At 39.0% G+C, this 14,691-nt stretch overlaps 1 protein-coding gene across 2 annotated transcripts in view; it reads left to right on the plus strand.

Annotated features, from left to right (window-relative positions):
- The first annotated feature begins 9,983 nt into the window (after positions 1 to 9,983).
- Positions 9,984 to 14,691, plus strand: part of LOC124148494 (homeobox protein SIX6-like) — a 35,343-nt gene continuing 30,635 nt past the window's right edge. For both annotated transcript variants that reach the window (XM_046519603.2, XM_046519604.2), the window contains exon 1: positions 9,984 to 10,832. In XM_046519603.2, the coding sequence (XP_046375559.2) occupies positions 10,051 to 10,832 (782 nt within the window). In that variant the 5' untranslated portion in view covers positions 9,984 to 10,050. The remainder of the gene's footprint in view (positions 10,833 to 14,691) is intronic.

Genomic DNA, 14,691 nt, shown 5'->3' on the forward strand with positions numbered 1-14,691 from the left:
ATTTATATCTCACACTGAGGGGAGGGGGACGTCATTTATATCTCACACTGAGAGGAGGGGGGCTTCATTTATAATTCACGCTGAGAGGAGGGGGACGTCATTTATTTCTCACACTCAGAGGAGGGGGGCGTCATTTACATCTCACACTGAGAGGAGGGGACATCATTTACATCTCACACTGAGAGGAGGGGACATCATTTATATCTCACACTGAGGGGAGGGGGACGTCATTTATATCTCACACTGAGGGGAGGGGGACGTCATTTATATCTCACACTGAGAGGAGGGGGTGTCATTTATATCTCACACTGAGGGGAGGGGGACGTCATTTATATCTCACACTGAGAGGAGGGGGGCTTCATTTATAATTCACGCTGAGAGGAGGGGGACGTCATTTATTTCTCACACTCAGAGGAGGGGGGCGTCATTTACATCTCACAAGAGGAATAACACTACCTTTCATAGTGGTGAGAGAATAGCACTACCTTTCATAGTGATGAGAGAATAGCACTTCCTTTCATAGTGATGAGAGAATAGCACTATCTTTCATAGTGATGATAGAATAGCACTGCCTTTCATAGTGATGAGAGAATAGCACTACCTTTCATAGTGATGAGAGAATAGCACTACCTTTCATAGTGATGAGAGAATAGCACTACCTTTAATAGTGATGAGAGAATCGCACCACCTTTGATAATGATGAGAGAATAGAAAAGTTCAACCTTTTACAGTGATTGGAAAATAGCACAAATTCTTATTTACTTACCGTGTAGATTTGTAATTTGTGCCACGCTGCAATCAGTTCCTCTGTTCTCAATAGTGTTTGGGGAAACAATGTATAAAACTGCAAGATGTTCAATTCCACCTATATAGAATTAGTAGTTAATTAGTCTAGACTGGGAAAGGTCGTCTTTGTGGAATACTCGTCACTCGTATCATATGTCATAAACATTTGTGAAAATGAAGCCTCACATCTCTCTGTGCACCAGAGAAGAGATCTGATTAATGGCATTTTTCTTAATATCACTGACACTACAAACGGCTGTCAATATCACACTTTAATGTTCAGTGTGGTGAAATTGAAGCACTGGACCCGTGGATACTGAACACAGTCTCAGAAAACTTCAAGGAAATACGATTCACAATACAAATATCCAACATTTGTGAAGTTATGTGTGCTGGAATGAAACCCCTTGCCTTAGGAGGATATTGACGCAGATGGCAGCGTTGCCTACATAGTTATACACTACTTGCCGTCATAATACGTAATACAGTAAACTACGGTTATAACGAACTCAAAGGGACTACCAATTTTAGTTCGTTATAACCGTAATTCGTTATAAGCATATATACAGTATAACTACAGAAAATAGTCGGGACTAAAATGTTAGTTCGTTATATCCGTTAGTTCGTTATAAGCGTGTTCGTTATAACCGTAGTTTACTGTAATACCAATAGTGAGTGAGTTGGATACAACGCCGCTTTGAACAGTATTCCAGTTATATCACGGCGTGTCAGCTTGGTGTGGGAAGGAAGCCCGAAGTCATGCAGGTCTTCGGTGTTTATCACTTTAGTGAAGCCCACGAGCACGGGTATGTGCTGACAAACCTAGAAACGTAATCGGGTCGAGCCGGGATTCGAACCCACAATCATAGGTTCCAGCCATGTCCCCCATTGTGAATACATTGTAGCAGATGCCAACTGATGTTGTAACATCACCATAACATCTACTACTGCCACACGTGTTCAATAATGTTATTTTTAATAGTTAGTGATTGTGAGTACGTTGATGAGTAAGTGCGTATGTAGTTGTTTTGCGTTTGTGACGTGTACTAATCCTCACCACAACAAGGTCTTGTCTATATGAACGGCACACGAATACCGCACTTTACATGTCGTGCAAGCGTGTATCGTTTTTCTCACACATTCATTCTATGAAATAGAATATCTATGTTAAACGCAATGCACACAAATAAAGATTCGTGCATTCATTTTTCATTTGGCATGATATTCAGATACAGTTCCTATTATCCACGTATTTTCATCATGAATGGAGTTCACATAGACCTCCAATGAAGTTGAGTCTGACCTCCAATTAAACCGCATTCAAGCCAGCTACGACTCCATCAGGTGGTCATGAAAACTTCAAATGCAGAACCTTTTTTGATACCAAAAGCTCTTAATGTATAAAAATCTTAAAGATCTTGATAAGGAACAAAGACGAAATAGTCTTTACAAAACGTGTGATTCCAGAATGCCATCGCCTCAAGGCAATCATAACGTTTTTATTATTAAAAAATTGAATTCAGCACCCCGCTCGCCCAAGCTTGTCAAGCGGACCCAAGTTTTGTATGCGTTCCTATTCACAGCGTCCTTCTCGCCCCTCTCTCTGCCCCGGTCTGTCGAACACCACACACCATCACACAGGTCCGGGGCTTGAGAACTGCCTTAAGGACCATCTCAGCCCCATATGACGCTCCCGGGCTTCCGTACATATAATAGCAAATTATAGGCTTTGTATCTTTATTCTGCTCGTCAAATCTATACATAAACAGTGGGCTGATTTGTTCATTGGCCAGGAGTGTAAAGGGATTAGATGGTCCCGGTCTTGACTTCAAGATGATTCGGCATCAGAGGATGGGGTGTATTGGCTGCGTCTCCTCCACTGTCGCCATCGCTACTCATAGTCGCTTATTATCAACAAGTGTTTGCATAGGTAAAAAAGAAGTTTAGCCAGAGTTGGTGTTAAATGTATATATATTGAGTGGAGCCGTTGGATCATTGCCTTGTCAATATTTAGCTAGTGGGTAACGATGCGTTAACAGGGTGTACATACAATGAACACCACATAGCTTCATTGTATCACTTCTCCCAACGCTAAAGCGGCCTGGAAATATACGTCAGTCACCCCACCTCGGGTTATAATACCTAGCATGACACCACTGTAATATATTGGAGAGGTGTATACTCCAATAATAGTCTTCTGTCTGTATGACCTTCAAAGGTCAAGCCCGGCGTCTACATATAGTCCATACCTATCGCGTGCTTAATAACAGACTATGTTTGACAGCAATAGATAATACATCTGACCTTTGATGTATATACATAACACTTTAATTATGTGGATTCAGTCGGATACCGTGCAGTAAATATAGCGTTTATTATAAATTGTAATTTTCTAGGTAATTTCGAAAACAATTAAATATTATTTTTCCTGATTACTTTGTCAGCGAAAAACCAACTCAAACTACAGAATGTTAATTTTATTCAGTTCCGCGACTTTACATTAAATATAAACTAAGACAAACGCCGCTGTGTCGAACTTTGATGTGTCGAATTTACGGTTATCTCGAAGTAAAACTTTGGTCCCTGCTTATTCCTAGTATTATATTCATCATAATTTAACCACTCATATGTCGAATCGGATGTGTCAAAGTTACGCTTGAATCAAAGTCATTTCCAAACATGTACTACCAACACACATTTGCTCGAATAAGTCGATCTCGCCTCGACTCATCAGCTGTCACAGTTCAGCTGACAAGGCTTAAACAAGCCGGAATGTATGTATTTCTTTTTTTTAAATCTAGTTTACTTGAGTTTTTTTAAATCATTTTCCAAAGTGACATTTACCAAAAGCTTGTGGAACAAAAGAGTCTTTTAAAATAGACATATAAAAAGATTTACTTCAGCGTACAGAATAGAACAATACCCTTAATTTCAAAGAATGGAAAATGCAGAAATTCTGGACCTAGCAATGAAAGTCAATGTATTTAATATCATTGTGGAAAGAAATAACCAAAACAGTATAACTAATTTAACATGAGGAACTGTAACGATTACGTGTCCTACTGCCTCGATGTGAAATATCCCTGCTTGTTTCCAGTATTTACGTTTTTTATTGCGGGTTTCATAAAAAATCTAACTCTGATTACAAGTACAGTATGGCCTTTCTGTAGGAGAAGAGCGACGTGAGAAACACTGTACATATATATATTCACTATGTATCGCTATGTAAGTGCAGTCATCTTGAACGCGACGTTAAACCCCATTTAACCTCATCTGACCTAATTGGAGACGAGATTATGATCCTCAGATTGTCAACACAAATTCCGACCTGGAGGTAAAAGTTTACGGCCTACAACACTTAAGTCTTACTTTCCACAGTAAGTTAACACATGATACAACAGAAACACTATTCAAAGAGACGTTACACGTACTTAAACATCAAGATCCAGGCTAAAACAGAAATTCAGCAATATCAGAATGTCTGAATCTTCTGTAGTTAAACGTTTGACAAAACATTGCTTTTAATAAGCACTTGTGAATGGTCAATGCGCCAAGAGCCATCTAACTGCACAGTCTTACATGATATCCTGTGGAACAAAGAATAAGTTGATTAGGTATATTCAATAGTGTACAATTCAATAGTATTTAATAATCGTCGCATTATCAAACTCACAAACAAATTATGTCACACCTTTTATATAAACTGTAAAATACAAATCGATATTGACGTTGGCTATATAAGTAAAGAAAGGCGACAATGCTCATATTCTTAAGAAATCTCTGTCAAAAAGCAATCACTGTGTAGAAGAATCGTTATACGTTAATATTGTACTTTACTTACGAATCAGTCTCTTGGCAAGAACAATTCTCAAATGAAACTAGTCTGAAACCTATTTTCATTAGAAACATTTCTTGTTGAAAATTGAAATATATGCAGAACCCATCTGAATAGCTCATTCTGTGGATAATTTGTCGGCCTTGACATTTGACATTATTTCATATTTTCAAACATTGCCCATGAATGTTGAAATGTGATTGCATGTTTTGATCGTTGCTGAATAACATAATTCTGTTTCTAATTCTGAATCTTGTAGTATTTCTATATGGACGGAGAAAACCATTGTTTCTCATCGCATATCATATGACAGACTAATGTCCACGGTCACGACACATGTTGGAATCAGGTGGTCATTGTTCTTTGAGACCTATAGATAACCTGTAATGTCCATAATAAGACAGTATCCAGAAGACGTGATTATTTATTAAATTTAATATGAATTTCACCATAAAGATCAAATATATATTTTTTCTTTTAAGTTGGATGCAATCTAAAATCTAATAATACCTGCGTCGCGGGCTAATGTGCCTGACGCATCATATTATGATTTAAGACAAACTGATCCATAGGAGAATGAAGGTAGTGGAACTACACCTTGTCGTCTCCTCGTTGTCGTCGAATTGGTTATTACGTAATGATGTGTTTTTAATTTGGACAATCGTATATGAAAACAGCACATCGTGGCATTCACAGCCTTCGTGGTAATATGGAAACCATCTTAGGCTTTTATATCTTTTTATCATCTTACTGCTTACAAATGAATGGAATATCCATTTTTGCAAACTTCTGGTGTTATCACGGATATTGAAGTGGTATGACTGTCATGGGTGTGATGTGTTACTCTGGTGTTACCATGGATATTAAAGTGGTGTGACTGTCATGAGTGATGAGTGTGATGTGTTACTCTGGTGTTACCATGGATATTGAAGTGGTGTGACTGTCATGAGTGTGATGTGTTACCCTGGTGCTACCATGGATATTGAAGTGGTGTGACTGTCATGAGTATGATGTGTTACCCTGGTGCTACCATGGATATTGAAGTGGTGTGACCGTCATGAGTGTGATGTGTTATACGGTCGTTATCACGGATATTGTAGTGGTGTGACCGTCATGAGTGATGAGTATGATGTGTTACCCTGGTGTTACCGTGGATATTGAAGTGGTGTGACTGTCATGAGTGATGAGTGTGATGTGTTTCCCTGGTGTTATCATGGATATTGAAGTGATGTAACTGTCATGAGTGATGAGTATGATGTGATACCCTGGTGTTATCATGGCTATTGTAGTGGCATGTTCGTCATGAGTGTGATGTATTTCACGGGTTATCACGGATATTGAAGTGGTGTGACTGTCATGAGTGATGAGTATGATGTGATACCCTGGTGTTACCATGGATATTGAAGTGGTGTGACTGTCATGAGTGATGAGTGTGATGTGTTACCCTGGTGTTATCATGGATATTGATGTGGTGTGACTGTCATGAGTGTGATGTGTTACCCTGGTGTTATCATGGATATTGAATTGGTGTGACTGTCATGAGTGATATGTGTTACCCTGGTGTTATGACGGATATTTAAGTGGTATGACTGTCATGGGTGTGATGTGATACCCTGGTGTTACCATGGATATTGAAGTGGTGTGACTGTCATGAGTGATGAGTGTGATGTGTTACCCTGGTGTTATCATGGATATTGATGTGGTGTGACTGTCATGAGTGTGATGTGTTACCCTGGTGTTATCATGGATATTGAATTGGTGTGACTGTCATGAGTGATATGTGTTACCCTGGTGTTATGACGGATATTTAAGTGGTATGACTGTCATGAGTGATGAGAGTGATGTGTTACCCTGGTGTTACCGTGGATATTGTAGTGGTATGACTGTCATGAGTGATGAGTGTGATGTGTTACCCTGGTGTTATTATGGATAATGAAGTGATGTAACTGTCATGAGTGTGATGTGTTACCATGGATATTTAAGTGGTGTGACTGTCATGAGTGTGATGTGTTACCATGGATATTGAAGTGGTGTGACTGTCATGAGTGATGAGTGTGATGTGTTACCCTGGATATTGAAGTGGTGTGACTGTCATGAGTTTGATGTGTTATCATGGATATTGAATTGGTGTGACTGTCATGAGTGATGAGTGTGATGTGTTACCCTGGTGTTATCAGGGATATTTAAGTGGTATGTTCGTCATGAGTGTGATGTGTTACCATGGATATTGAAGTGGTGTGACTGTCATGAGTGATGAGAGTGATGTTTTACCCTGGTGTTACCATGGATATTGAAGCGGTGTGACTGTCATGAGTGATGAGTGTGATGTGTTACCCTGGATATTGAAGTGGTGTGACTGTCATGAGTGATGAGTGTGATGTGTTACCCTGGTGTTATCACGGATATTGTAGTGGCATGTTCGTCATGAGTGTGATGTGGTACCATGGATATTGAAGTGGTATGACTATTAGGAATGACTGTGTGGTGTGTTACCCTGGTGTTCTTACAGATGTTCGGGATAAAAAAAATTGTCTTATAAACATACTAGGGTCTGGAATTAAGTGATTTTCAAACGTTGAATTTTATATGTATATTGCTTTTGTTGGCTTCATTGGAACTGCTCAGGGTGCATGCTCAAATACTCTGTATGTTAATGTAATAAGTAATCATCCCTGTGATTTCTCTTATATAATAAGCATTTTACGGTAAATTTGTATCTAATTTTTCATGTTTTCTTATGAATCATGTTTGTTGCTTCTGAATCTTAATGATAAATATAATGATAAATATAATAATAGATATCATATGATAATATCTTAATGAATAATAATTCTAAGAGATAATGTTGTATAATTTACTTCAATAAAGTTTCTTGTAAGTGTTATTTTCCCTAATTATGAAATGATGTGTTATCGGAGGAGTGAACACCTGGTGTTATCACTGACTTTGAGTTGGTATTATTGCATTAAATGTGATGTAGCGTGTGTCACCTGGTTGTAACACCTGGTGTTATCACGGACATTGACGTCGAATAATACGTTAATGAATGTGATTTATGTTACCAGAGGATCAAACCATTGGTGTCTCACTGTTATTGTAGCTGTTGACTGTCGACGGTGTATAAGGATCCTAATATTTCCATTTGAAAAGATGGATAAGGTACTCACTTTTATAAAAGTGGTTATTAAATCCCTTCAACTCATATTACCTTACTATGTATAACGTATTCACTAAGTACAATATATAAGCTGTATGTTACATTTTGTGTCATATAAATTCGTTTTAGTGGCATATTGTACTTGGAATTAAGCTTATAACAAACGCAATTGTGAAGTGATATTGACCTTTAACTTTTCAAGAACGCCAAGTCTGAGTTTTCGGAAATAACGTCTGCACAACCACATTCATTACTAGGCAACCGCCTGTATTATCTCCTTGGTTGCTATACATAACAATCGGATATATTTCGGATAATTATCCTGCCTATGAGTATTTCATAATAGGTCAAGTGTTTAGAGGAAAGGATATATATCCGACGGGTCACAGTTTCTGATGATGTCAAATGTACTCACAATGAATGAAACTCGTAACCGACATTTTATTTACACTGTAGATAATTAATCCCCTAACCATATCACGACTTAAAAAATACGATATCTCAAGCATGCCCTATCAAAGGCACATGCATGTCGAGTATTGGGCCAGCTTCACAACAACCCCTTATTACGCTCTCAGATTAGGAGGAATGTAGCAACGTCGAGTTTGATGTAAACGTATTACGATTTCATTTAATTTGAAACAGATACTATCTGTTCAGTTCCAAAGAGGTCGCTTAAAGCGTTCAATTATCATTAACATTGATACTTAAATGTTCTCGTTTCTCTAATATATGTGTAACGCTGTTATGTATCAGGAACTGTAGCTCTTCAGCTGACTGAACAAGATACTTTAATAGCTAGTACTTCAGAGCTCGTGTGTATAAAAGGGGGGAGAACAAAGGGAATTAAAAACATTTATTGAAAGTAAGTGCCGAAGTAATTCTCAAATAAAGTTCAGTTCAATAAATTCAGTAATCGGTTTGGCAATGACAACGAAGTCAGACACGGAGTTCAATAGAGCAAATATATTACTCAAAAGAAGTTAAAGAACACCTGATTCTTCATATTACTACAGTTAATATGTCATGATATGACAGATTAACTATAGTAATATGAATGAATCGCGCGTTCTCCATGATAGATTAACTAGTTGCATGAAAGAATCGGGTGTCTCCTAGACAGGTTAACATTAGTAATATGAAATAATCGGATCTTCTTGACAGGATAACCATAGAAATATGAAAGAATCGGATGTTGTTTAACTTCTTTTGAGTAGTATGCTAAAGGCATCCAGTAGGTGTATAGAGACATCACACCGCGTGGTTCATCATCACTTCCTGGAATGAGTGAGTGAGTTAAAATTAAAGGCATTATTTCAGCCATATAGCGACCCGACTTCCAAGCGATGTCGTAAATAGTTAATCTCCTTCTCGGGGGGTCAATGATCAGCATTAGTCAGTTAGTCAATCAATGTCTTGGTCATATATTTACTCATTTAGTTTAGTCCTTTAGTTATTTAGTTATATCTCAGAAAATCAATCAGTTAGTCGTTAGTTATGTATTTCTTGTTAGTTAGTTAGTTATGTTGTTAGTGTTTCAGTACAGTAAAGTAAATAGTTACTAAGGGGGTTGGAGATTTTACATGGTGTTCTACATGCTCTTCATAAAACATGAACATTTTTGGACGTCCACTGTATGCTGTCGTCCAACGGGGTACTTTATGTGTCACGCGTGAGGTCACGTGGCACGTGTGAGGGTGAATAATACCCGGCGCGTGTCACGTTCATTAATGCTACAAAAATGTGAAGATTACAAGAATCAGATCGGCAGCTTGTCTTAATCACGTCAGTTTTGCAACGTTAATTTTCTGCAACAGCATCTGTTAACGCTTGTCCCATGTGTCCGATCCGGCATTTCAGAGAAATCCACACATCGACCTGGCGTATTACAGGTGTAATCACGGCTGACGAAGATAAAATCAAATTTTAATCAATTATTTCAAAGACTTCCTTTACTATTTTCCAGCTCATTTCACGTAGTGTCCGAATGTGATGGAGAACTGTATATTTCCGACGAGGGACCGTCCCCCTTCAATTGAATATCTTCCTGAATCACCGAGTCGCTCCTTGCCTGGTGTGATAGGCTGAGAAACTGACAGGCCCCCGCCCATCGCTTTCACAGAATGTGTCAAGTGAACGCCCAGACGGCCAATGAGAATTGTTCGTTCCAGTAAGTTGGTAATTATAAAAGTGTTGGGCATGAGCTCTCTTGCACTGCAGTCACGCGGGTAAACATTGTGTCTGCTACACGAGACAAGCTGTCACGGAGAGTATGGAGCCAAGTCCATCTCACATGGAACCAAGCCTCAGCCCTGACGTAACGGCACCCACCTGTCTGAATGGAGACTCCGAGGATTCTATCCTCACCCCCGGGGACCCGACAGCAGGGGGTGGGGACGTCAACAGCACAGTGGCGGCAACTGACAACACCAGCAACAACAGATCTACAGATGTAAAATCGCCATCTTCAACATCCAACTCGGAATTACTGGCTGGCAAAAATTTGACTTTTTCTCCTGAGCAGGTTGCGTGTGTTTGCGAGGCATTACAACAGAAAGGAGACATAGAAAGACTAGCTAGATTCCTGTGGTCTCTACCTCCAAGTGAATTGTTACGAGGGAGCGAAGCCGTGCTAAAAGCAAGAGCAACTGTCGCCTTTCATAGGGGTAGCTACAGAGAACTCTATGCTATTTTGGAGAGTCACAGTTTTGAAAGCTCTAATCATGCGTTTTTACAGCAGTTGTGGTATAAAGCGCATTACATGGAGGCTCAGAAGATTCGAGGAAGGCCTCTCGGGGCTGTCGATAAGTACAGGCTTAGGAGGAAGTTCCCTCTTCCTAAAACAATCTGGGATGGCGAAGAGACAGTTTATTGCTTCAAGGAGAAATCTCGACAAGCTCTGAAAGAGTGTTACAAACAGAACAGGTACCCTACACCAGATGAGAAGCGGAATCTGGCCAAAAAAACAGGACTGACGTTGACGCAAGTGAGCAACTGGTTCAAGAATCGCCGACAGCGAGACAGAACCCCTCATAGCCAGGGACATGGAGGACAGTGAGTAGAGAATACCTACACCTTACCTTTTGATTTGCATTTTAATGACACTGAAACGCTGTTTGTTTTCAATCTCCCTTGTCGCAATGTGAGTGTAACAGCACGTAGACCCCGGTATCAGCGGGACTGAGATTCCGAGCTTTAGCATATGCTGTCGGTCCGGTACTAGGGTCGGCACCGTTGTTTGGATAGTGTCACCGATATATTTACTAACGATGAGCACGGGGACATGAGCAGAACATTGTCAGGCTGTTGATTTTGCCCTTTCATATCCGAGGACAATGCAGAGGAGACGCTCGGTATTCAGCATCACGTTAACATGGGCTCGCGTAGATCGCCACAGCGCATAGGCACGTTTTCGCTATGACATCAATTATATTGAATTTTTACAATTCAAACAAATCCTAAGCTTTCCAAAATATCGTTCATTTGATACAATCACGTAGCACTGGTTAGCAAAAAGAAATTCGTACCCCGTCTGAAATCCGGTAGGTTGTTTTCAAGTGCGAGGTTTATTTTAGGGATTACTCGCTTCACAATAGCAAGCCGCCCAAGACGAGATTGAGGGAGCGATAACGCGAGATGTCGGAAGGGTCCCTCCTCCTCCTCCCCCTCCCTTTTTTCCCCGCATCGTCAGACACCTCATCTTAGAAGAGGAGGGAAGTTTCCCCCAGACCTCTGACTGACACAAAAACTTCTTTATAAATCACACGTTTTACCGACACAGTTTTACTCTTGTTCGGAGATTGAGGGATCTATCATAAATGTTGCTTGACACAATGTTGCTTAAATTACTAAAATATGTGTTTTTGAAGTTTAATGTTTCATGATAAATTGTTTTTGTAGCCCATACACGACGTTACACGCCCAAAGCCGTACTGTTAAAATTTCTTTGGAATAATATTTTCCATCAGAGATATACACTCTTCTGAATCCAATAAGATTAGAACATATTTGGCAGAACTTCAACTTTAGACAAATGGTTTATATCTTCTACTTCAAACCTATATTTAAACTTTAAAAGTACAGGAGTCAAAAACCTTTTTTTCTCAAATGTGTTAATTACAAACTATCTATATATCTATATTGATATTTATAATATCCATTTTCTGTAAATGGTAAAGTTATGTTAGATATTACCACTACACCTTAATAACCTTTAAATTATACAGACATAAAAAACGAGCGAATTTCTATAACAATATCAATATATGCTTATTATTGAATAGAAGTTTTTACTTATGGTAATATACAACATGACAGGTAGGTAGTGGGTAAAGTTGGTTGGATCATGGAATCTGACACAATTAATACATTACTTCGCTCACCTTTTCGCGAACACCTGGTGTCATTACTATTTCATAGTGATTCATAAACACATGCTCATGATAGAGTCGAAATCGTACAAACTGAGATTTCGCTTTTATTTACCATTTTTGCAGCGATTCCATACAATGAAATAATGCTTGTCTTCAAATCCAAGTTAGACATCACGTTACCGTTATTCAAACAACTCTAAACAAACCATTTAGTGAATTCTAATAGTTGATTCATAAATAAATCAAAATATAGGTTAATCAAAAAGAAATAGAAGAAAAGAGGAAAAGACGTTTATTGAATGTCATAATATTATTACATGCTTTCGGTGTCATGAATCATCAATGGGAACGGTTCCGGATGCATATTGAAGGCTTTAGTTTTTCCTTGTCAGATGTAAGAGAATCGTTGAGAGTCGATTCTTCTCGTCTGAGTTGATCTAGCCAAGCCAACTTGTCATCAACAATCCCTGCCTAGTGTATTAAATATTAACAAGATGTTCAACAGGCACATTGAGCCACGGGTCTGCTTCTTATCCCCGCTCACAAAAATCTTCCCTGACCCAAATACTACTTAAAAATCAATCAAAACATTAGCCAGTGTCTAACAATGGACATAAGCAATGCCGCATTATAGGAGTTTGTTCATGAATCCCTTCCTAAAAAAGACTCATTAAAACCTGTAAAATAAATATAATTGTTAAATATGTAGTTAATTTAGACATGATCTGTGAACAATAAGAGATCCTTTCAGAGATATATCATGTATTTATTATGAATTATCTATGTTTACTACACGTGTATATTATTTAGTTTACTCACTGGTGACGTCTTCTCGTGAAAGGCTACTACTTATTTGGATGATTCTTATCTGTTTTACCTTCTGTTTTATTGACTTTAAATAGGAGACGACAATGGAGTTTTTCGTCATTTGGTTACCTCGTAATGACGGTCTTAATAGTTGTCATTTCCCATACTGACTTCAGGAGCGTGTGGTTCTCATTAACTCTTTCTTTAAGCTGTGTAAACTGATACCTTACATCTGCTTATCGATATCTTCAGACGATATGTTGTATATTTGACAGAATTTGTGTTCTTTATCTCTATAGTAAAATGAAAACTGTAATATTAATATATCGTTAACCTAAATTCAAGAAGGAAGAAAAGAGTTAATGTCCAAATAATAACACGCTGAATTGGACTGACAGTAATTACCCGACGTGAAATATTAAGAAATATCTAAGCTTGATGTAGGAAAAATGCAACTTCCTAACACATATGGTGATATTTAGTAGGCAAATGTTTCATTGATGGAGACACAGCCTCATCCATACCGTGATTTCTCGGCTGTAATCAGGTATCTTCCTCCACAGTATCATTAAACACAAGAACAATGCTTTCTCACGAAGAACATATTTAACATGTTGGCAACATGTTCATAAATACAGGTTACCTGTTGTCTTACAGCGGTGATTGTGTCTTCACGGCTGTTGTGCTCTACTGGTCACATAATCACATAACGTCAACCTCTGTTTGTGTGAGAATACAATAGAATATATTTAAACATCAGTGAGCATGCGTACATAAAAATGATGCTTTTAAATGTTGACATTATATGAAAATGACGAGTTTAAGTGTTACAATGAAGGAATATAGGTCGGACTTTGTTACTTGTAGTGAGTTACTTGAATTTCGCTGTGTGAATACATAACTTAGTCAATGACTTCATTTCCCCATTCAAACATTGAACATCTCTCCCTACGTGTGACACATAGACTATACCCGGGTAGGTTTATGGCTACCCTGAATACAACGCTAAACACGATGGTGGCAAATGGTTTCCATCACAAAGCTGCGACGATGCGGGCTGGGCAGGGTACAATGGCGTCTTGACGAAAACACATATATCATAAATACATGAGCTATATCAGATCCGGCTCATTACCTTTCGGTTCACCACAACGTTCAGTAGTGTTCGGTAGTGTTCAGCTGATTGTGTGTTGGACTAGAGGCGGGAGCGGGACGGCAGGGAGACTTGTCAGGGTCTGTGATTGATGAACAACCTGTAGCGTTGATGGCCAAGTCGCTCAGCCATGCCCAGGATCAACCAGCCAGTGCCACAGCGGAGTCAGAATAATGTGCCCAGTCCTGGGGAAAATACCCCTTAATCCCAGGGACAAGACTTCATCATCGCTTAGTCCCCATTCATAGTGTTCACAGAGCCTAACTATCGGGATAACCATCACTGCAAGCAATTTCCTCGCCTGTCCGTATCGTCACCGAGGGAAAACTGGTGGCTGGACCATTCTCTTTATCACCCGGCTTTGTATAGCAAAGCTCCACCCGAGTGGAAGTGTGTGCATGCCGTTCAATTATGATCTCGCTATAAACAATATATACACATTATTTTCAACCAGCACTTGTGTTTAACCGGCTTTTATGGAGACGATTTATGTTTACGCTTAGTGGCCCAGAAAAGTGGATTTGCAATGAAAGAGCATATAGACTAGTTTTATCGCTGTACGTCGACAGCATGTAACGAC

The sequence above is a fragment of the Haliotis rufescens genome, unplaced genomic scaffold (assembly GCF_023055435.1).
Source record: "Haliotis rufescens isolate VD_foot unplaced genomic scaffold, xgHalRufe1.0.p SCAF_3, whole genome shotgun sequence".
In the NCBI taxonomy this organism is placed as follows: Eukaryota; Metazoa; Mollusca; class Gastropoda; order Lepetellida; family Haliotidae; genus Haliotis; species Haliotis rufescens.